This window comes from Melanotaenia boesemani, chromosome 8 (genome assembly GCF_017639745.1).
Source record: "Melanotaenia boesemani isolate fMelBoe1 chromosome 8, fMelBoe1.pri, whole genome shotgun sequence".
NCBI lineage: Eukaryota > Metazoa > Chordata > Actinopteri > Atheriniformes > Melanotaeniidae > Melanotaenia > Melanotaenia boesemani.
This window is the reverse complement of record NC_055689.1, coordinates 26,897,773-26,920,500: the sequence shown is the minus strand read 5'-3', so window position 1 is coordinate 26,920,500 and position 22,728 is coordinate 26,897,773. Positions and strand designations below refer to the sequence as shown.

At 37.8% G+C, this 22,728-nt stretch overlaps 1 protein-coding gene across 3 annotated transcripts in view; it reads left to right on the top strand.

Moving 5' to 3' along the window:
- Positions 1-18,189, top strand: part of tep1 (telomerase-associated protein 1) — a 31,996-nt gene extending 13,807 nt beyond the window's left edge. For 2 of the 3 annotated variants that reach the window (XM_041993154.1, XM_041993152.1), the window contains exons 20-55: positions 41-162; positions 290-403; positions 643-760; positions 867-1,055; positions 1,328-1,515; positions 1,601-1,742; positions 2,105-2,284; positions 3,121-3,213; positions 3,465-3,600; positions 4,579-4,738; positions 5,047-5,180; positions 5,256-5,344; positions 5,474-5,588; positions 5,844-6,048; positions 6,304-6,424; positions 7,107-7,231; positions 7,351-7,450; positions 8,613-8,768; positions 9,243-9,455; positions 9,599-9,655; positions 9,948-10,077; positions 10,681-10,932; positions 11,052-11,203; positions 11,715-11,822; positions 11,954-12,058; positions 12,183-12,312; positions 12,430-12,515; positions 12,691-12,817; positions 12,931-13,061; positions 13,326-13,450; positions 14,150-14,293; positions 14,468-14,567; positions 15,105-15,216; positions 17,031-17,113; positions 17,454-17,558; positions 17,702-18,189. In XM_041993154.1, the coding sequence (XP_041849088.1) occupies positions 41-162; positions 290-403; positions 643-760; positions 867-1,055; positions 1,328-1,515; positions 1,601-1,742; positions 2,105-2,284; positions 3,121-3,213; positions 3,465-3,600; positions 4,579-4,738; positions 5,047-5,180; positions 5,256-5,344; positions 5,474-5,588; positions 5,844-6,048; positions 6,304-6,424; positions 7,107-7,231; positions 7,351-7,450; positions 8,613-8,768; positions 9,243-9,455; positions 9,599-9,655; positions 9,948-10,077; positions 10,681-10,932; positions 11,052-11,203; positions 11,715-11,822; positions 11,954-12,058; positions 12,183-12,312; positions 12,430-12,515; positions 12,691-12,817; positions 12,931-13,061; positions 13,326-13,450; positions 14,150-14,293; positions 14,468-14,567; positions 15,105-15,216; positions 17,031-17,113; positions 17,454-17,558; positions 17,702-17,821 (4,767 nt within the window). In that variant the 3' untranslated portion in view covers positions 17,822-18,189. The remainder of the gene's footprint in view (positions 1-40; positions 163-289; positions 404-642; positions 761-866; positions 1,056-1,327; positions 1,516-1,600; positions 1,743-2,104; positions 2,285-3,120; positions 3,214-3,464; positions 3,601-4,578; positions 4,739-5,046; positions 5,181-5,255; positions 5,345-5,473; positions 5,589-5,843; positions 6,049-6,303; positions 6,425-7,106; positions 7,232-7,350; positions 7,451-8,612; positions 8,769-9,242; positions 9,456-9,598; positions 9,656-9,947; positions 10,078-10,680; positions 10,933-11,051; positions 11,204-11,714; positions 11,823-11,953; positions 12,059-12,182; positions 12,313-12,429; positions 12,516-12,690; positions 12,818-12,930; positions 13,062-13,325; positions 13,451-14,149; positions 14,294-14,467; positions 14,568-15,104; positions 15,217-17,030; positions 17,114-17,453; positions 17,559-17,701) is intronic. The other variant, XM_041993153.1, reaches the window with a different exon arrangement.
- The last annotated feature ends 4,539 nt before the right edge of the window (positions 18,190-22,728 follow it).

The window sequence follows — 22,728 nt, the reverse complement described above, 5'->3', positions numbered from 1 at the left end:
TTTATAGCACTAAAATGATGATGTTCTTGTTGATGTGCAGTTGGCCTCGGCCCCGGAGGGACTGTCTATCACAGAGATGGAGATCCGTCAGTTCCAGGCTCTTTACCCTGAAACAGCACACCAGCGGATGCTCTGCTACATCAGAGATCCAAATATCATTAAGTAAGCATTTTTTTTAAATAATGATCTTTGATGGCAGAAACTGAACAGATTTTTTTTGTAATTATTATAAATTAGTTTAAAAGCTAATTACTGTTCATATTTCTGTTTTTCTTCTGATGTTTTTCAGATCAGTTCCTGTAGCTTGGAGGTCTCATTTTGCTCCTGAATCAAAGGAAGCTGAGGATAAAATGTCGTCTTTGAAGACAAGACTTTTGGCCAGTGATGTCAAAGTCACTGAAAAGTAAGGGCTCTGTCACATGTCTGCAGCACAGCCACTGTAACTGGAATAATTTACTATACTTTGCAAATACTTATTGTTTTAGATTTTTATTTTTGCTTTAATTACTTCTACTTAATATGTATTTTTTTTCTAAGTGACGTCTGACTCATTTTCTTGAAAAACTAACATTGTGAGGCAGTAACTACCACAACATTATCTTAAAAGCTCCTGCTTATCCTGCATGTGTCTTTCTATTGTAGTTACTCTTGTGCGTGGGGAGGTGTCGTGGACGGAAAGCCATATCTAAAAAACCTGGAAGACTTCGGCAAGTCCGTGCTGGAGGATCTTTGGGCGGCTGTTAAGAAACTGTTTGTGGAAGTCAGTAACTCAACACTCTGAAACCACTGCTGCTATATGTACCCTCAGCATTTTTGATTCTTCTGCTCATTCACAGCTGAGGTGATTTTTACTCTTCATCTGCTAGGAGGGGGGCCAGGCTGAAGCTGCATTGGAAGTGTTTGAGCAGGAGGTTCACCAGGGGGCGTTGCAAAGGCAGTTCTTTGGCAGGGCGAAGGTGCTGTCCGGTGCTGTGGAGATGGTGGAGCAGGCCCAGACCAAGGGAGGGATGGTGGTGATAGAGGGAGGACCCGGAGAGGGCAAATCTGTCTTTATGGTAAATTTTTGAGTTTAGCTTGTAAGGAAGTACAGAAACACTGTATGGAGACATGGCCAGGACATGTTAATGATCTATTTTTAATATTAAAGATTTTGATGTTATCTTGCAGGTGACAGTTGTTAACAAAATATTTCCTTCTTGATATTATTATTTGTCTGTAAAAGGTCACAAACTGGCTAATTTCTAATCAGAAAAGATGTTACTAAACAGTAACTTTGTCACTACTGGAAAGTAAACACTGCCGCCCTTATTTATGTATCTACATAAAGGCTGCTCTTGCAGAGGCGCTCAAATCTGGAGTTAAGTCCAGAAGAAACCTCAGCTGTGACGTCATCTCCTACTCTACTGCTGCTAGTCAGCCAGCACGCTCTGTGGAAAACCTGCTTCGCTGCCTCATTCAGTGGCTGCGAAAGATGAAAGAAACAGACGAGGGATCTCCTCCTCCCCATTTGTACAAGTGAGAAGCTTCTACATCATTAAGTTTATGTACTACCAGGAGTTTCCAGCTGTTCTTGTTTATTTAAAGTATTTTCTCATTTCAGAGATATGCTGTCAGAATTTCACACCACATTGAAGGACATGAAGAAGAACAAGCCTCTGGTGCTGCTGGTTGATGGGGTTGATCTCGTCCAGGATGGCAGAGGACAGCTCAGTTCTGATTGGATCCCACAGCAGCTTCCACAGGTCAGTCACAGGAGGAGGAAAAAGCAGCATGTTCAGATCTCGCATCATGATTTCAAGGCCCCTGAAATTTCTTACAGTTCATTGTATACCACAAAATACTCAATATTAGGAATGCAAATTAAGCCATTTATCTAATATTTTGATTTTTGTTTTACTAGTTTTGACTGATTTTCTTTTCTGGTTGATTATCAGCATGAAGTGTGTACAGTCACTGAGCAGAAATATTTATAAAATATCTTGTATTTCACAGTCAGCAAAACCAAAATCTAATTTCAGAGCAAAAGATGTGCAAAAGCTTTAGCAGCATCCTGAGCAGCTCATATCTGTTCTTACAACTTTGAACTCTGGGTTTTTCTTGACAGGGTGTGTGTTTAGTGCTAAGCATCACATCCAAAGCAGCTCTGCTGCAAACACTGGCCAAGAAAAGAGCAACTCTCCTGTTTTCCCTGGGACAGCTCAGCATGCCGGACAGAAAGGAGATCGTTCAGAAGGAACTGGATACCTTCGGGAAGAAACTCAGCGACTCTGCATTCAACAACCAGGTTCTATGATTTATGGCTCCTGTCCTACAGAGCAGTGGTTCCCAAACTTTACAAACCCCAAGATGACATACGTTGGTATTCACGACCCCCAGAATGACTGAGTTAATTGTGTGATATATCAGATAGGTCATTCTAATGGGCATTCTGTAAATCTCTCTAATTTCATAGCATTAATGCGTTCATTTTGACAGCCCTAATAAAAATCCCAAATTTATTTGATAAATGTGGGCTTTTTCCTATTTTTTTTTCTACAATGATCTGGCAACCCCTTGAAATTATTTTGGGACCCCAGTAGCGGTCAGGACCCCCAGTTTGAGAAAGGCTGCTATAGAGAATGTGACATTGACATCACATATTGTTTTGGTTAGACATCATATGGTATTCCTCCTTGCTTTGAGGGTGTCTTCTGAATGCATAGACCCTGAATGCTTACTTCAGGACAGTGGTTTTCTCTGTTCAAACTACAGGATCAGCCTCAAAAAACACATCTGAGTACATTTCTATTGTAAGATGTTCTGCTTTTAGATTAAATCACAATACTGGTTTGTTACTGGCAGATTTTTCATTTAGGTCCATCTAATTTCTCCTTACCTTTTATCAATCTTAGTAAGATATAGCTAAAAAAGATGTGATCATTTTCAGCCAAACAAAACATAATTCAACCAGATAGTGATTGTAGTTAACAGAAGTATCTCACAACATAGTGCACCCATTCCAGACTGCACCAAACCATGATGTTTCCTCACATTCTCTACATGAGTCAGTGTTTCATTTCTTGCTAGGCTCTTAAATGGTTTAAAAACTTGTCTTTTTACCTCAAACCGTGCTTTGTGCAGCTTCAGACATTAATAACGAAGAAAGGAGCAGTGAGTCCTCTGTACCTGTACCTGGCCTGCGAAGACCTGAGGAACTTCTCCTCTTTTGATAAGGTGTGACCTCACTTTTTAATCTACGTCCAATGTGGTTTCACAGATTTTATTTTGTGTGTCAACTCAAACTCCACAAAACATAATATAGGACTAGAAATAAGATGGCTAAGTACAGCAGAAGAATATTAACAAAGTTAATTCTACACACTCCTTTAGTTTAGTTTAGTTTAGTTTAGTTTAGTCATGTGATCTTGATGAACTTTTGTTTATTAATAACTGTGATAAGATGGTCCTCTACCTTTGTGTCCCAGTTGAAGGAGAGCCTGCAGGGTTTGCCGCAGTCTCTGAGCCAGCTGGTGCAGTACAGCCTGGAGAGACTCTGCTTGCAGCACAGAGGCATGATGGGACTCCGCTGGGCCCTACAAGCTCTCACTGTTAGCTCCACCGGTAAGATTAGTCAAGATTTTATGTAGTTTTTATCATACCAACAGCTGCGCATGTTGAAAGCGCGGAATATAGAGTAAGTGCCAATTATTTGAGAGATTCTGGTGTAAAATTTTCCTGTCAACCAGAACATCTAAACCATCACAGGTGAAGAGAATAAACTTGATGTTATTGTCACAATTTCAGCAATTCAGTGGTGAGACACACAAGGCATCCAGTGAAGAGTCAGTTTTAAAGGGGAGTTGTTGGAATTAACAAATTACTGACTTTTCAAAAACTGAAATGCAAAGACTTGATTTAGAGAAGTCTACATCTTTCTTCTATGCTCTGTTCAGTATTTCTTAAATCTGATCCAAGGAAGGTCAAATTTTGTTGATAGGGCCGTGAGTGACCATGACTGTCAGAACTTTATCCCACATGACCATGACCATGATTGAATAAAGGTTAGTAAGACATGGTACCATGCTTGTATGGCATTCTGTTCCCTTTTGGTTGTGGCCTTCTTCAGCAGAATAAAACAAGTTTAGGAGTGGTTTGGACAATGGGTCCCTGAGGTGCAGTTTGGCAGGGGACAGATTTTAAAAGTAGGAATAGTTATGATAAGCCTTCATTGTCCCTTTAAAAAAAAAAAAAAAATCTAAGAAAAATATTTTCCAAAGACCATTGTAGCACAGCCAGACAATAGAGTGTCCAACACTGTTGGAGTTATCACCCTAATCATCAATAAACAGACGCAATACATTCATATTAATGTTGTAAGAGTGAATTAAAAACACATTCAATCACCTGTAGATCCACAGAACCAAGCAGACCCATGATCTAGTACCAAAACTCATTTCTCTGTTTTGGTACCCCGTAATACTTCCTGTCTCTAAAGTCTGCCGCACACGAAAACTATCTGTTAAACTAAAGAAGCTAAGAAGTTTGGTTTGAGGATGGTGCATTGTCTCCGCTCGCTTAATTTTTCATCTTTTTTCCCAGGCCTGAAGGAGAGAGAGTTGTACTCTGTACTGAACACATGCAATTGTCTGTGTTCGCGGGATGGACAAGTCACGTGGCAGGAAGTGCTTCACCTATCCAGGACGCCTGAAGGACGCATTCCCATGGCAGTTTTTACCCGTATAGTGCAGTGTTTGCAAAGGTATTATTCACTTATGAGGTAAAGGTGTTGGGTGGCAGGAACCTAACTGTTGGTATCTGAGTTTAACTCTACATTATTCTTGATTTTTAATTTACCGTCAGGGATTATTAAAGTATTTTTTGATTTAATAGTTTTATGTACACTGGTAAATTTGTCAAGTATTACTATATATAATATTTTTGATTGATAAACATTTATCCTTTTTTTCTCGATCATGTCTAAATTCTAAGTTGTTGTTAGGGGCATAATATAGATTTTGGCAAGCTGTTTAGATTGATTATGTCCAATCTTTGGATGCTTTCCTGCAGTCTGATTGGTCCGTCTCACTGTCATGACACTGACGACTTGCTGGTTCTTAACAATCCGGAGGTGAAGCAAGCCTTCGAGGATTTTCTTCTCCCAACAACAAGCGACAGAACCACAGCTCATCTGATACTGGCTGGTACTCTACCACGGTTTACTTTTGTTAGGCATAAGCAAGAGCCCCTGTGTATTTAAAACATTCTTGATTCGACAGCTCATCTGTGGGCGATGGCGGACCCTCAGGGACAGGATACCTTCCTTCATTGTGAGGCCAACTCTGTCATGCATCTGCCTTCCAGCCTGGTTAGAAATATTACTTCATTTTTTAAACACTGCACAACATAAACAACTGAAAAATATAAACCTGGTAAGTTGTGTTACAGATAGCCTTCAGATGAAGACTTTAACTCCTGGTTATTTTGCTTTGGTTAGATTCAAAGTGGACAGCTGGAGAAACTCCATTCCCTGCTCTCTAACTATTATTTCCTGCATGCTAATGTGAGCCACGGCCTCCTGCACCACCTTATGGAGACATACAGCTTGAATGGTGAGAATATATCTTTCTTAAGTTTTTAAGTTGAGTTTCCCTATAATCATCCACATGTTAACTGGTTTGCATTTATCCAGATATGAATTTCTTACCAGGGCAGCTTTACTCTTCTCAGTAAAGAGTGGATAAACAAAAATCCTAACTATTTTATCCTATTAAATTCTTCCTTTTCTGCAGACAAAGAGTGGGAATCTGCACCCCCATGTAAGTCATAAAAAATGTATTTTATTTCTTATTCCTGTTTCCTCTCAGTTTCCTTACAGGGCCATCTGGAAGACTGTCATAGTTTCTTGAGACGTCACTCCTCCACACTCTCCACCTGGCCGGCTCTTTTCATTCAGCAGGCCCTCAACGAGCCTTCAGGGACCTCTGCTCACACCTGGGCACAAGGCCTGGTGGGAAAAGGACTCCGGGTGGTTGAATGTCTAAATGACATTACGGAAGGTCAAGAGATCAGGTAAGTCATCTTCAAGGTCGGTTTCAGTTTGGAGCCATTTGTGAAATAATGACTGAAAACTGTTATTTAAGTAAAAGAAGCAGTGCTGCTCTTAAATACAAGATAAAGTCAAGCTGTAGAATGTACTTTATAATAATAATTACACAACAAAACTGTATTCAGAATAGCCAGTTATTCTATTAGTCAAATAATTGTAGTTGAGTCAAAAGTTTGTTCTTCAGAAATCAATCACAACCTTGTTTGCGTCCCCCTCAGTGAGCTGGTGTCAACCTTCCCCTCTGAGCCGACCTGTGTGGCCATGAGCTTGGATGGAAAGCTGATTGTTGTTGGAACTGGACAGGGAATGTTGCACATCCTCCATTCTCAGACCGGACAGGTATTTTCCTAAAGAAATGTTTCTGCTTCCCTTCTTACCTCCTGTTCATTGGGCCATATTTTGGCAGACTGATTTTATTTTCCAAAATCTGTTCAATATTTACACAAGGCAAGGCAGTTTATTTGTATAGCACATTTCACGTACAGGACAATTCAAAGTGCTTTACATAAAACATTAAAAGCATTACAGATATTAAGAAATAGTAAAAAGCAGCAACACGTAGCAAGAATCACAATAAAATCATAAATTACATTAAAATTATTAAAAGCAAGATAAGTTAAAAAGTTAACATGCAGATTTCATGCATAGGCGCATGAGAAAAAAATGTTTTTAACCTGGATTTAAAAATGTCTACATTTGGTGAAAGTTTAATCTCCACTGGCAGTTTGTTCCACTTGTTTGCAGCATAACAGCTAAATGCTTCTTCTCCACACTACTTGAGCATCTCAGCTGCCTTGTCCTTGTCCTTTCCCAATCTGCAGTAATATATATATTTTTTTAAATCCAGATCCACACATGTAAACTCACAAGATGAAAAAAGAAATTTAGTCATCTAGTTTGCAGATAGCCCCTGTGTGTAGATTTTTGTTTGCTGTGCTTATTAAAACTGACATATTGTTACATGTTGAAAATCAGAAAATTCATGATGGTGTAAAATCCACTTTCTTCTTTCTGTGAGCAGGAAGTGAAGTCACTGGTGAGCAGCTGTGATGGCATCTCAACTTGTGTTTTTCTGAAAGATGCACGTCTTGCATCCACATCGTTTGATGGACGAATAGAGGTTTGGGACATTGAGAATGGATGCAGGTGAGAGGAGAGTTGAAAGAAATTTTTTTTAAAATCCATAATGTTCTTCTAATCTTGCTTGACTCTGCAAATAAAGTAATGATGTTTGAATTATCTGATGACTGCATATTTCTGTGCAGGACTGCTCTTATTGATGGCCACACTAATATGATAACCGCAAGTGACATCACGCCAGACAGGAAGCACCTAGCTACAGTGTCCCTTGACTTCATGCTAAAAGTTAGTTGAACTAAAAGTTGGGTTTTGGGTTTTATTATCTTGTTTTAGCATTAATTTTGTGTAGTGGGGGGATTCCTGGTATTTTTGTTTTGCATTTATCTTTATCTTTGAATTTGAATGAATCCTCTTGTAATAATCATGTTCTATTTGCTAACTGGTGTTCATGTCAATAGTTCTATTATAATGCTATTTTTACTGTCTGGATTTACACTGATGTAAAGCTGAAGTGCTGCATGCAAACTGAATGAATGACTGTTGGTATTCTATATGATTTATTCTTTGATAAGACCTGCACCCGAGTTATTCTTTTCAGTAGGGATTTGTGCATTGTTTTCCTTGTTTACATTTCAGTTCATTTGGATCCCAGAAACACCATTAACCACTTTCTTCAATCAAACCTGGATCTACATCAACTATTGTTAAATGAATTTTGCCAGTTGAGCTGTCAAAGTCAAATTAATTTCAATGCCGTGCTTTAAAACACAAATTAATAATCTAGACCAGTGGTTCTCAAACTGGGAGCCAGAACCCCCATGCCTCACCTGCCTCCCCTGACCGCACGTCACTGGCTGTGGATCATTTATGTGTTACAGTATCATGATCTAACAAATGAGAGAATAATAGAAACTCATTCATCCCACCAGATTCTGATGAGTCAGTGTGACACCAGGTGGAGATGCAAAGGCACACTTAATAATGATGCGTAATTCCCTGGAGGGAAACTCTCTCCTTGCTTGATTTGCTGTGGGCACATAAGCCCTGTTTGATATCAGCTGTCCAACATATCGCAACAAAAGGCTAAAAGAATCTAGTTGTAGTCTTGTAAATAGTGATTCACAGTCTTTGTCAAATCTCAGTCTGAGACTAGGCCAAGACTTAAAACTCTAAACATTTGTCTTTAGATGTGAGCTGGTGTATGAGTTGGTGGTTTTCTAGAATCTTTTGCAAATCTTTTAAAAGTCTTCTGGTGAATGCCCAGCTTAAGTCGTCATGTTGGGGTGGGGGTTACAGTGTTGGGGGTCGTGCCTCAAACAGTTTGTGAACCACTGATCTAGAGAATGACAATCCTCCAAGATCTTGGGTGTTACAAGAGCAAAGCTAACAATGAACTCCAATTGTAAACATTCACTTCTCTGAGTTAAACTCTGTGTCTGTTCCTCAGGTGTGGTCCTCTGCTAAAGGTCATGAAGTGGCCTCTCTGCCCACCAGCAGCCCGTTGAACTGTGTGACCTTCAACCCTGAGGGTCACCTGCTGGCTGCTGGATGCTGGAATGGAAACATCATTGTGTGGAACTGGCTCCAGAGTAAAACAGTGACAGTAAGTTCCCTTTATGATAAGATGGTGAATAGTGAATTGTGATAAAAACAAAGAAAATGTAAAATGCAGCACTACCCCAGGGTTTTGATGGGATGGATTGCCTTGATTCCTTCATTTTCAGCTCATTCGTTTTATTAAACTTGATTAATGTTAAATATTCACCTTTTAACAGGCTTATGTCCATACAGCTAGATTCATGAAGTGTTTTGTAGAGACGTGTCTGTGGAATATCATTTACAAGGGAAATAAATCTGAAATCTCAACAGAAACCATGCAACAGAAAAAAAAAATGCTATGCACCGTTTTATAAATTAGTCATGATGAAGGTGATTCCAGTTTTTAGTATTAATCTTTCATTTTAGTTTGGGAAATGGATTAGATTGTGCAGTATATGATGATTAATGTGGTAGGTGGAGCTTTTTTCGGGAGAAAGTTTTTTTTTTTCTATCCTAAAGTTCCTCCCTGTTCCTCCAGTCTCTGTGCGGTCACCAGCGGTCAGTTCGCAGCCTCTCCTTCTCCCCCTCGTCCTCCATGCTCTGCTCTGGCTCTGTATCCGGAGAGGTGAGGGTGTGGTCTGTACCCACCTCCACCTGTGTGGGATGTTTCCAGGCTCACAGTGGAGCCACTGAAGCCTTGAGCTTCCTGGAGGAAGGCGCCTTGCTTCTGAGCGGCGGCTCAGATCACACGGTGAGAGTTTACTCAGCACATGAATATATTCTGTTGAATGTAATTAAGCCTTTAACTGTTTGTGGTTTGTGGTTTGACTTCTGTGGCACTGCTCTTTGTATCTGTGCTTTGTACATTTATTTTTTATTTTTGCATGTATTCAGCTCCAGCTCTGGTCAGGGGGACTTGGACGTTCAGTTGCTGCATTAAAAAGTGATGAAGTAAGCCTCTTTTTATCTACTATATAAGCCATGCCTTCAAAGGTTCCTGCCATAGAACCAATTTAACTGGTTACAGCTTTCTTCAATGTTGTGCATTAACATGTTTATCAGAATGCTATTTCTTGAAAACCTAACATATAAATACATTTTATGGGATGACTGATCATTTTTCTAACTATTTTTTTTTACTTTTTGTTTTTAAACTAGAAAGTTGGTCATTTTAACATGTTGAACCACAGATATTTCCTTTAAAATGAAAGTGTTTTTGTTTTGTTTGTCTCTCCACTGTAAGCAGGAGCCTCCTCGGAAGAAAATGAAACGTGTAATGTCTGAACCTGCTGCTCTGTGCGTGGCTGTGAATGGAGACTATGCTGCTGTGGGTTACCATGGTGACGGCATTAAAGTCTTCAGTCTGGACTCAGGTGTGTTTATATTTCATGTTCACTCGATGGACTTGCTGGGTCAGGCAGCAGTCTAACAAGGAACTATAAATGTGTTCATAGCATTAAAATAAAGAGAAAAAGACATTCTGAAATTATTCAAACATAAAACTTTTATTTAGAAAATTTTAAGTTGGAATAACAAAACTATTAATTTTCCTTTTGAAATTTGTATTTAAATAAAAGATAAAGGTTTGTTAAAAGATGAACCGTGTTCATCTCAATACTAATTCATGCACTTTTCTGTTGCTTTTATGTCACTTCTTGAATTAAATAATTGTATTTCTCTATAAAAATGGAAAGGTACATAATATGTTAAGTATGAGTTTACACAGAAAAACTCCAGCAGCTTAACATGAATTTATGATAGAAAAAAAGAAAACATAATTTGGACATAAAACTACTTGAATGATCATTTAATTGGCAAATAAATAAGGCCTGCATGGTTCTTCAGCTTTATTTTTATTTCTGTGTTATTTCTCACCTTTAACCTCTGTAATAACAGAGGAGAAATTAGAGCTTTTTTTTTTTTTATTAACCGTGAAGTGAATTTAATAAACAAACATGAAATAATTTTGATCATAGGAGAGAAGATTTGGACCTCCAGGGACCTTGACATGTCTGTACAGTGCATGCTGTGGGTGGTTGTGGATGCAGAGCAGAATGAGCCAGAGCTGCTAGTTTCTGGAGGAAGTGACAAACTACTGAGGGTGTGGAAGAGACAAGATGAAGAGGAGGCCTTGATGGGAGGCCTCATCAGTCTGGGAGTGTTTGGGGTGCAAACGGGAACCATCCTGGCATTGGCCCAAAACTCCACTTATCTGGCTACTGCTTCAGGTAACAGTAGCGATCATGTTTTTTTAAAAAGCAGTTCCTATTTAGTTTTCACTCCCTCACTCCGGGCTTCTATAAATAAACTTTTACTATGTTGCCTTCTGTGTTTTCCTGTGGATTAGATGACTTCACCATTGTGCTGTGGTTATTGAGCAAACTGGCCCTTGAATCTGGGAATGATCCACATGAGGTGCTCAGGAGCCACAAGGGAGGAGTCACCTGTCTGGCTTTCAGTCCTGATGGTGCACAGCTGCTGTCTGGTGGAAAAGACCAGGTCTTTCTGCTCGTATTATCAATCTTTCTTAACACAAAAACCTTTAAACTGTAAGCAATAGATTAAAACTTGAAATAATTTAAAGAATATAATGCAAATTCACATAAGTGGAAAGATGGGATATTTCAGCACTTCATTTGTTTGGTTTGCAAACCTCTTTTCACACGAGGTGAACTATAAACTAAGTAAAGTCATCTAATGAATGCAATGCAACAGTACAATGTTTGTCTCTGAAATATAAATTAACACAAACCTTTGGACCCACTTTCCCAATAGACAGAAAAGTGTGAGTTAATAAACACTTTTTTTTACCACAAGCTCTGATCAAAAGTCATTTAAAAATATAGTTTTTGCAGTCGTTTGACAGGAGACCGAACATTTAAGTTAAACACATAACCACTGTGCTCAAAAGCCAGACATTAGCAGGTATTACAGTTTGTTTTTTTTGTTAGTTACATTCTTACAGCATAATTTACAAGTGTGTACTTCTGACGAAGCATGTTTGTTTCAGGCTCTGATGGTGTGGGATGTCAGCTCGTCTCCTGCTACTCTCTCTAAATCGCTCCCTCATGCTCACAGAGACTGGATCACAGGCTGTGTTTGGACTCCAGGCTGTGTGGTGTGCTCACGTTATATTTTATTTAAAAAAAGAAATTTTAACTTCTGACTCTGGTTTTCATTTATTACACAAAATAGCCATATGATTATTAAGTCTGAAGAAACTATCTCCCGTATCTCCTACCTTTTTAGATAAGCTCTTCAAATGATGGGAGGCTTTGTTTGTGGGACTTGGAGGCAGGTCAGCATCTCAGAGAAATCTCCTGGAGGAATCCACTTACCTCCGTCTGCTGTCTGGTGAGCAAATTATCATTTATTGATGCAGCAAAGAGGTTATCTGTTATATCAAGCTGGGTTGATGAAGACTTTGTTTGACCTGATGAAGACTGAATGGACTGTGTGTTGGTGTTTCTATGTGCAGGGACTGCATGTGATGGCCGGCTGCTCGGAGGGTGCACTGCATGTTTGGAACTGGGAAACGAACACAGAAATCTGCCACATTTCTGCCCACAAGCATCGCATACACCACTGCTCTCTCCTCCCAAACACAGGTAGGAAAACTTATCCAGTGTCCTCCCACTTTATTCTTTTACAATATAATGTGACATTTTTTTGCCATTTTTTTAGAACAGTATTTAATGCTTTTGAATTATTGCATTGGTTTTAAGACAAGAAGAAAGAGGTGAAGCCAGAGAACATGACAGTTATCACAGCATCTGATGATGGAACTGTGCAGCTCTGGAAACCCTTACAGGTCTGTCAGCAACGACAAAACCCACCCAACTCATTAAACGTCTGCTTTAACTTCTGTGCAAGTTTTTAACGGATGACCAAATGGCTTCACACAGAGTTTCACGTTCATTTATACCTTAATTTCAGCCATAGTTTAGTTGTTTCACCCATAGAATAATTTGTACTTTTACATGCAGGTGGAGCACTTTGGCACCTTCCAGGGTCACAGTGGGGCAGTTTATGGATTTGCCCATAAGAAAGGAGCCTCAGAATTCCTCACAGTTTCTGAGGACTGCTCACTCCGATCCTGGACCTGGACAACAAGTAAAACTGCATACACTCAGTCTGCTGCTGTTCTTTATTCTTAAACTTGTAAATGCTGATTCAGCCAAAACAAACTTTTGAGATCTGATATGATGTCTGATGTTTCTGCTCAGAGACTCCTCCAAACCTGAAAGGCCCCATTTCAGCTGTGTGCTTCTCTCAGACTGATGATGTGCTGCTTGCTTGTTACGAAACCGGTTTGCTGGAGTTGTGGCGACATAACACAGTGGTTGGCCACAAACAGGTAAAGAATTGCACAAAAAAGGTTTTTGAGAAACAACAATTATAAAGATGATGATGCAGATGGAAGCGTTTTTATTAGCTTTCACTGCTTTTTGCTGGGAAAACATTAACTAGAGGCATGTGGATATTTCATAGAAATATCTGAAAGTGATCTCAACAGTATTGTTAGCTACACTGTAATCTTTTACAGTTTAGTCTGTCTCATCAATGTTAATTTAAAATAAATATTTCCAGATATTATGTTAACAGTGTTTCTGTATGTCAGGTGTCAGACAGCTCCATCGTAGCTGCCTGCTGCATGCCTGGCGATACGTTCGCTGTCAGCTACCAGAAATACTTAGTTGTTGATGTGTGGAAGATGGTGTGGAACCAGCAGCAAAACAAAGCGAGGTAAACAGCTAAGTAAAATATAAAAAAAAGTACATTTTTTCCACAGCTTTTTGTGACTCTGATTCAACATGCAAATTTACTCCTATCAAAAAACTCAACATTTTTCTCATTTACAGTATGCCTTTATTTCTAACCACTCAAAAGCTACAGCCTTTTGAATTCTCAATATCAAAATTTAACATTTTCTTTGAAAAACTACGCCTGTAGGCTTAATACATGAATTTTAGAAAAAGCCAAGACCACTTTGTTTATAAAGCACTTGAAAAACAGCAACAACTGATTAAGCTGCAGCATATCAACATAGGAATGAAGATTGGTTAAACAGAATATATGTAAAATAAATAAAATACACGATACAAAAAAATGGTCACATTTCAGTATTCAATTTGACATTTATCTCCTATTAAATTGGAGTTTTTTTTTCCGTTGATAAGAAACTCATTTTAATTCCTTTTAAGCAATATTTTATTTAGGTGTGACACTTTCACCCCCTTTCCCTCTGTTAATTTAAAACTTTTCTATAAATCAATACTTTTAATACCTCAAGTGTCTCAGTAGTTAGAAACTACGTGTCCCTGACATTTTAAGTTTAATTTTCACTGTATTGCATGAGATGCTCTGAGCTGTGCAGATGTGGTACAGTGAGTCTGATTCTGCTCACTGACCAGTTCTTCTTCCCTCTGTTTCTGCCATTTCCAGTCTGATGAAGGTAACCACGTATAAAGTAACGAACCCAATGGTGCGCCTCTTCTACTGCTCACTGCTGATCGGTGTGACTGACATGGGATTATTGTGTGATGTGGCACGCCAGGAGACTGATGATTGGAACAGCACAAACTGCAGGTAGCTTTCAGCATGCTTTAAATAAGTCATTGCCTCGGCTATTTTACATCTAATGAGTTTTGTCTCAGAGTTGAGCTCTAATCAGTATCATGTGCTTAGTTTAGATTCTGAGAGTGAGGGTTCATTTTTAAAGTAAACCTTAAAACCAGTCACTGTTTTGTCTCTTGTTTCCAGTTGGCAAAATGATGTCTGTATTCTGGGGGTGACTCGTAACGACGAGAAAAGCTTGTGGCTGGTGGGCGAGTCAAACAACAAAGTTCGCGTTGGGTTTTTTGTGAGTTTTACTCAATTACCTAACTCTTCTTGATCATTTTTATTCTAATTGGATATAACATATCCATCATTGCCATTATAATGACAAAAAAACACAACAGCTACAACAATTTTAGATGTGAAAACAGAAGACGGTGGTATATATGTGTATATATATATGTGTATATATATATGTGTATTTTAGATGTCAAGGCTACAGCAAAACATTGCATCAACAGTTTTTAAGACAAATGTTTCCCATTAAATTGTTGTAACAGATTTAATGTCTCAAATAGTTTTCATATTTATAGTTTCTTCACAGACTGAAAAATGAGAAGTTTTAGTGAACATCTTTAAAGATGCCAGAAAACCCTCAGGTTTTGTACAGTTGTTTTAAACAAAGCATCGGGTCGTAAAAGGGTTTAAAAATTTACTTTTATCAGAAAAAGCACACTTTTTTATGCTTTTAGCAACTTGTTTTGATTATAATGTCAAAAATAATTCTCTATGTTTAAAAGAATTACAGATGACAAACTTCTTTTTTTCTTTCTTTTTTCAGTTTGGTATCGGCCCCACGACTGAGGTCACTACAGCTTTTAGCTATATGAACATGAAGTGTGACGTGGAAGAGGAGAAAGGAAGCTTGATAACAGCTATATCTCTGGACAAAGGTAGAGAATACAGCTGAAACTAATTAAATGTTAAGCTAATTACTCTTTTGTCTCATTGATTAGACTTAGAAAAAAATGCAAAAATATGTCATATTTAAAGCCCCAGTGTGTAAGAATTACTCCCATATAGTGGTGCTCTAATGTAATGCAAGCAACCGAGTAGCTCTCTACTGGAACCTCACCGTTGAAGAGCGTTATTACAACTACTGAAGCTGCGGAGAATCATAAATGTGAAAATACCAACATCTCTCAGAAGTTCGAGTATCCCGTCAGGTGATAAGGTACAGAACGATGCGTAATAATGTTTGTTTTTTTTTTTTTTTTTTTTAAATGCCGATAGTTTATAAGCATGCCCGCTACATATTTGGTAGCAAGCTGCTGCTAATAGCTAATGTTATCATGTGAAATCTTTTTTCATGATTTGCAGACTCTGAGATCATCTGATGAAGGGAGAGAAAGAGGGAGTCAAAACAGGGGCAGTGGTCGGCACTGCAAGATGAAGATCCCGTGCTGTAACATTACTCTGTGTTTAATAACATGTATTTCAGCAAGGAGGTGGGCGACGTATTGATTCTAAATAATTATTATCTGATAGATATGTTTGCGTTAGAATGCTTGAGGTTCTAGTGATTAAATCATGACGAGAAACTGGTATTACTTTGGTCTATTTTGTCTGACTAGAAGGACAACAACTACCCCCACACCCATTGACAATCAGCTGAAATAAATTATAAAACACGAGGGAAAGCTCTCAGAAAATACGTCTAAAAGAAGCGCACGGTTGCCTACTGGTATGACTTCTGTGAAGAGTAACAACGGAAAACTGTTGCAATGGAGCATTTTTACTGTAGGCTAAATAACAAATTAGCCGTTTCTGCTGTTTTATATAGCAAGTAACAGTAAATGATCCGACTTAAACGGGAGGATAAAGTAGTTGCTGGACTACCCTGCCCTGTTTCTAACACAACGCCAAAATTCACAGATTGAATTAACTTAACTATCCAGCAGAAAGCCTGCAACCTCCATGTCAGTGTTGAAGTCCCTCTTCTTCATCAGTTGCCTCCATCTGGTAAATGCTCCACTGATGTACCACCCCCGCGCGTGCGCGAAACAGCGGGTGCTTGCATGTAAAACACGTAAGGCCAACAAGTTGGTCCCCTTTCAGCTACTGTAGTCAAAGATGGTGATGCAACATGGCAGCCTCCAGTTGGGTGCGCCTCCACCTATGTATTTATGCTGCAGCGGCATGGCTTAGCAAGGTAGAGCAGTCGTCTTGTAAAGTGAAGGTTGCCGGTTTGATCCTCAGCCAAGTCGAGTTCATGTCAAGGTGTCCTTGGGCAAGACACTGAACCCCTAACTGCTCCTGATGGGTCCTGGTTGAACGCTTTGCATGGCAGCTTTCGCCATCAGTGCCTGAATGTGTGTGTGAATGGGTGAATGTGATGTATGATGTAAAGTGCTTTGGGTATCATTCCATATAAATACCTGATTTTTTTTTACCATAAACAACTAAGCTACAAGAACTCTTTCATTTGGGTACGATTACGATTAGACTTTGGTAAAATACGTATTTATGAAAGCGATACTTGATTTTTGCTAATAAAAATCCAAATAAGCTACACGCTGTATCTTCAAGTTTATGTTGCAAAATAAAGAACAGGAGCAAATCTAACACATGACTGGCTGAACCTGAGAAATGGCTGCTTCTAAAACCACTCAGGTGACTGATGCATTAATCAAACCACTTTAGCGCCTTCCAGTGCAAGTTCTGTTTTTATTGCAGTTGTAATGTCATATGCATGTGTGTGTTTCAGAGTTTGTAGTGTGTGGAGACGTGGATGGGAACATGTGGTTCAATCAGCAGCCAGATGTTACCTCATGGAGCAAAAGAAAACCTGTAAGAGCCAGAAGAATTGCATCTGTTTGGTTCCAGCTTATGATTCTGCCTAAACAATATCATAAAATAATATATATAAAAAAATGCCCAAACCTCAAGAAAACATTATTTTTTAATCCCAATTGTTAGACTTAAACACTACAAGATTATCAATTTAAAAAGTCAAAATAAAGAAAAAAGCTAAAAATTCTCATGTGTAGATTAACGTTATTAGCTATATTTACTTTGGAAAAATAAGCAACTATTTTATTATCAAAATAGTTTTTCTCAATCCCAAATATGTGCAAGAAAGTGGCTTTAAAAATCATGTGTGATGTTAATACTGATGTTTTGTCATTAGGCTCATGGTGACCGGATCAGCGAGCTGAGAATCACTGACAGCATCATCATTTCTGCCTCCTCCGACCACACAGTGAAGCTGTGGGACAGAAACACAAAAAGACAGGCATGCCACAGTTTTCAATCATTTAATCTGCTCATATTCATGAAATAGTCAAAAACAGGAACTAATATTATTAGTGTACAGTTTTAGACTCTGTGAAACTATGAAGCCTATTATGCATTGATTATGTTTTTTTCTTTCCATAGGTGGGGATGTTTGTGTGTGGAGGTCCGGTTCAGATTTTAGAGGTGAATCCACAAAAACCCAGTGAGCTGGTCTGTGCTGATAGACAAGGAAAGCTTTATTTTCTCTCATGGAAAGAGTAATCTTTTATTGCACTCTCAAAGCTTGGATTAAGGAGTTATACTTTATCAGTACTGTACCAAAGATTCTGAGGATTGTTTATATTTATTGTCAATGTGCAGTAAATGTACTAATAAAGGAAGCAGATGCATGTCTATGATGTTACACTGCTCTGTGTTTAGGTGTGGCTTTATTTAGGGTGTATTAAACTTGTTGATGTGAAAAGCAAGTTTTCAAACCAATCAGCTTTAAGTTTTGTATGATGAGAATTCCTGATAAATTGTAATTCAAAGGTTGTAACGGTGAAAATGGGAACATGGAATATGAAGAACTCATGAAAAGGAGCATGTGTTGTGTCTGTTTATTTCTCCAATAAATGATGTCCAAATCATCTTTCTGTTTTGATTGTTTAACAAACCAAAGATCATAAAACATGTTTAATCTTATTTTCATATTTAACATGTAATTACTGTGATCTGCATTTATCTGGACAGATTAATTATTATCAGAGTTCAGAGTGGATTAAGGATTTTTTTTTTTTTTTCATCCACCAAGTCTAACTACTGGTTGGTGTTGTGTGTTTTCAGATGTCTAATAACAAAGTGAAGCAGAAATGATAAAGTATTTAACCAGGAATACAATATAAGTCTGTGCCAAATCCCATACTTTACTTCAAACCATTGGAGTTGTTCAAAGTGGAGCTGGATTCAAATGCTTTGTGCACAATAAGGATTACAGGGAAAATGGATAGATATTTCATTTTTACATTTTCAGCCATTTAAATAAACCACTAAAACATTAGGTCTGCTTAATTTAGATTCACATAAAATTTGGATTCTAAATTTGAAAATAAATGGATTTTATTATTTTAATTTTAATGTTTGGGTATTTGTTATTGACAAATATTAAAACTGCACTTTTTTTTTTTTTTTTTTAACTGTGCAGCACTTTGGTTAACAGTTTTAAATATTATTTAGAAATAAATTAGGCTACTAAAAAGTATATAAATGTGAATTAGTAACATACATGATAAGGCAGTGTAATGAGCCGCTCTATATGTAGTCTACTTTAACCTCGGCTCATTTCTATTGTCTCGGCGATGCTGATTTCATGAATGTTTTGAATGCTTTGTGTTCACAGAGGTGTTTAAACCCCAGAGCCCAGAGAGAGAGAGCAAAACACCCGACAGTTTCAATCAGAGGAGGACAGGAACTCCTGAGTCTTGTCACAATTGTGTTTCAGCTTATCTGCTAACGTAGGTAAACCAGTGGAATAACTTTACATTAAAGGAGGACAGAGCAGCCAACTAAATGGTGAGTTAACGGTAAAAGCAGTGTTCCAATATGTAGTTTTTTTTTTAATAAAAAAAACTTGTATAAACCGAGCACAACGAGAAGACTAGAAACACCCGCGCGTTTAAATCACTGTCAATTGTAACACCCTATCATCCATCATATTCTTTCCGTTTCTTTACCGTGTATTTATCAGGGGACAAACACTGACGCACCAGGGTCACGAGCACGTGTATTAAAAACAGTCAGCGTTACTGTAACGCCGTTACTTTAGCCAGTAACCAAGGTACTCTAATGCACTACACTTTAAATAAAGTAACTCGGTTACTGTTACCCTATGGTACTTTTGTCCATTACTAGCTAAATTAAAACGTTTTGGCCAGCAACTGTTTCTTTCTGTTTACAGCAGCGACATGGGCAGTGTCGCCCTAACTGGGCTTCTTTTCTGTGGAGCTAAATCAGGGCCAAAATGTTTGTTTATGCGGAAAAAAAAATATTTGAAACTGAGAAAATTTAAGTTGAAAATGAAAGTTTTTATTGTGAACTTTGAAAAACAAATCAGTGTATTCAAAACAATACAAAGTGTATCAAATGTTTATATCTAATTTAATTACAGTGGGATTGTTTTGCATTTTTAAACATCGTTAAAATTCATTTTCAATAGTGATTTTTAATTTTTGCAAGTTTGACATTTTTTCTATCAGTTTTAGATTTTTCAAATCCAGATTTTGTTTTTTTTTTTTTTTTTTTTTTGTAATCTTCAGTACTGTATTTACAGTTTCAGATTTTCATTTCACCTTTAGATCTTTATTTTTCAAACTTTCAGATTCCGTTTTTTCAGTTTCAAACTTTTGGCCCTGATCTGGCCCCCAGTAAAGCTGTTATTAAAGCTGTTTCAGTTAGTACTGTAAACACACCACCCTGTAATAGTGATAAATTATGAGCAGTTTTCCCAACCAGACCAGAGGATTGCCTACTTTAACTCAATTTCTATGACAATAAATTAAATTTGGCTGATTACAGAAAAGAAGTTGTCCAGGTTGCTTTTTTTCACAAACAAGAAATTACATTAAAGTTAAATTATTTGCTTTTATATATGACTGTACGAACTATCTAAAAACGCTGCCTGACAACATTAATGCATTAAAAGGTTTCCATGCCAACAAGCCAGCAGCTTAACAAAAAATAAGACACTGAAAGTGAGTTCACTTTCGACTGTTAATCTTTTGGTTTTCTTTCCTAAGATTGCTGTGAAACTGAACTCTTTTCTGTGCTTTCATCTTTAGGAAAAATCTGGTATGTTGGGTGGGCTACTGAAACGATCTCCCCAACTAGGACATGTCCACAGGCCTTCACAGGTGAAACATAATCATTTCTTTCACAACACCTGATAATAGCTACCTGCCACTTATATGTATTATAGTGATGTTTGAGTAAAGAGGTAGATGGGTGCTTTATTTTATTTATTTTTTTGTCCTTCAGGATCTTTTGGAGCTCTCGGCCAATAATGACAACCAGTCTGAAAACACCAAGTACACAAAGGTGAGTTTCTTTCAATTAAAAAGAAAATACAGAAAGAAAGACAGAAAGAAAGAAAGAAAGAAAGAAAGAAAGAAAGAAAGAAAGAAAGAAAGAAAGAAAAGGTTAATGTTCACAATAAAACCCCTCTGCATACACTGGAGTAAATATTTTAAAATAAGAAGCCATAGTAAAAATAAGTATGAAGTTACAAAGACAATTATAACTGAAAACAACAAAAGAATTACAATGAATAAATGTATATCTTGACTATAAACAAGTCTAACATTTGATAATAGTTTCTATATTTTAATGCTCTAACAATAAAAAACAGTTCATTAATCAGTTCATATAATTTTGAATGACATTAATGACAATCTCTGCACATAAATTATCAGGGTTGCAACTAACAGTGGACTTATTTAGGTTATTTCCTCGATTTATTGACTTGTGATTTGGCCCTACCACCTGACATGAAATACAAACGTCTTGTTTTGTATCAAATGTCCTGAAGCCAAAAATATTTGTTTTATTACAGACGCACAAAGCAAAAGAATTGTAGTACTTATTGATTTATTTTCTGTTTGAGCTAAAAATCTAAGCTGTTTTTGTCATTTGCCTAAAGCCAAAACAAAGGGGGTAAAATAAGACTGGCTAAAATAATGTGAACTGCCAGGTCCACAAGAACCACTGTTGAAAGTTTGCATGTGATTTTAAACTATTTATGGATGGAGCATTGCATAGTGAAATAACCCTGATGGTGTTAGCCAGTGATCCATGGTGACTGTGCTGAACTTGGCTCATGAATGGACAGTTTTGTTTAATGTATTTGTTTGGAAGATCAAAAACCTGCATGCATCAGCCATTTGAAAGAGGCGCTGGCAAATGTGTGACACACTAAATCCCTGCCTGTCTGTCTGACAGCTGCACCAGTTTAAAACTCAAAGGATTTGGTATTTTCATTTAGAAAAGGCTACAAAAAAAACACATGTTTAGGAAAAAATGTCTTTTACTAATGTCATTTTACGTGATTTCCTTTTTATTTCAAGGTGTCTGGAGGGTTGTTCACTGGGATGTTTAAAAAGTTCCTTAAGTCCAGTGATGCAAGATCACCATCTCAGGTATTTGTCAAGCATATCAATAAGGCAAGCTTTGTAAAAGCTGGTTTATGAATCAGCTTGAAAATATAACTAGACAAAAGCAAAAAACACACAATAGTCAATGCCTGATGTTTCTGGGACCAGTAGGATCTTTAAGATAAACCTGCAACTTTAGTTTTGACTTTTTCTGCTCAGGAGTCAGAGGGGATTTTGACAGGGGCATTTAAAAAGTCTCCATATCCTTTTAGAGCTAAAACACCATCTCAGGTTGGGTCTTTGGATCGTTGTTAAAGCTTGGCTCTGTAGAGTTATGAGAATGAATGAATGAACACTAAATGGTCACCATTTGTCTCTCGCCTTCAGGAGAATTTGTCTGCAGCTAGTGAACTCGCAGGCAGCAGTGACAATCTCTCAGATAACTACACAAAGGTGAGGTTTCAGATGCAACCTTTATCCCAAACTGACAAATTTACTGCAGCTGTATGTGGACGTGAATGAGATAGATTTAATGCTGACTCATGTTACGGGAGAAGGGAGGAATCTCTGGCATGTTCAAGAAGAAAGGTGCCAAATCTCAGTCGCAGGTAAAACATTTGAGAAAGTGAAGAACTGCAGACAGTTTTGGTCCAAGACAAGTGCAAAGTGAGGAGAGGTGCTATCTTATGGTATATTTCATCAGGACACTAAAAAAGCTGTGGATTTAGGGATTAACTATGAAACTACTTAAAAATGTTTAAGTCTGACAGATTCATATTTTTTTAATGCTCATCACAAGTAAAATGCATGCTGGCTTTAAAATTCTCCTTTAGGATGGTTGTTGCATTAGCTTATCTTTTAGTTATCTTACTAGCTGTTTAGTGCCAACAGCTATCCTTAATTATGCTCTACTAACGAATATTCAGCTTTCTTCAGCCAGTATTAACTGAAAGGAAACCAGTAAGCACTCTCAGCTTGTGTTTAACTCCTTAAACATTTAGGTAACTTTAGTTTCTGTAGCTGGTCATTAATGCTAACCCACAG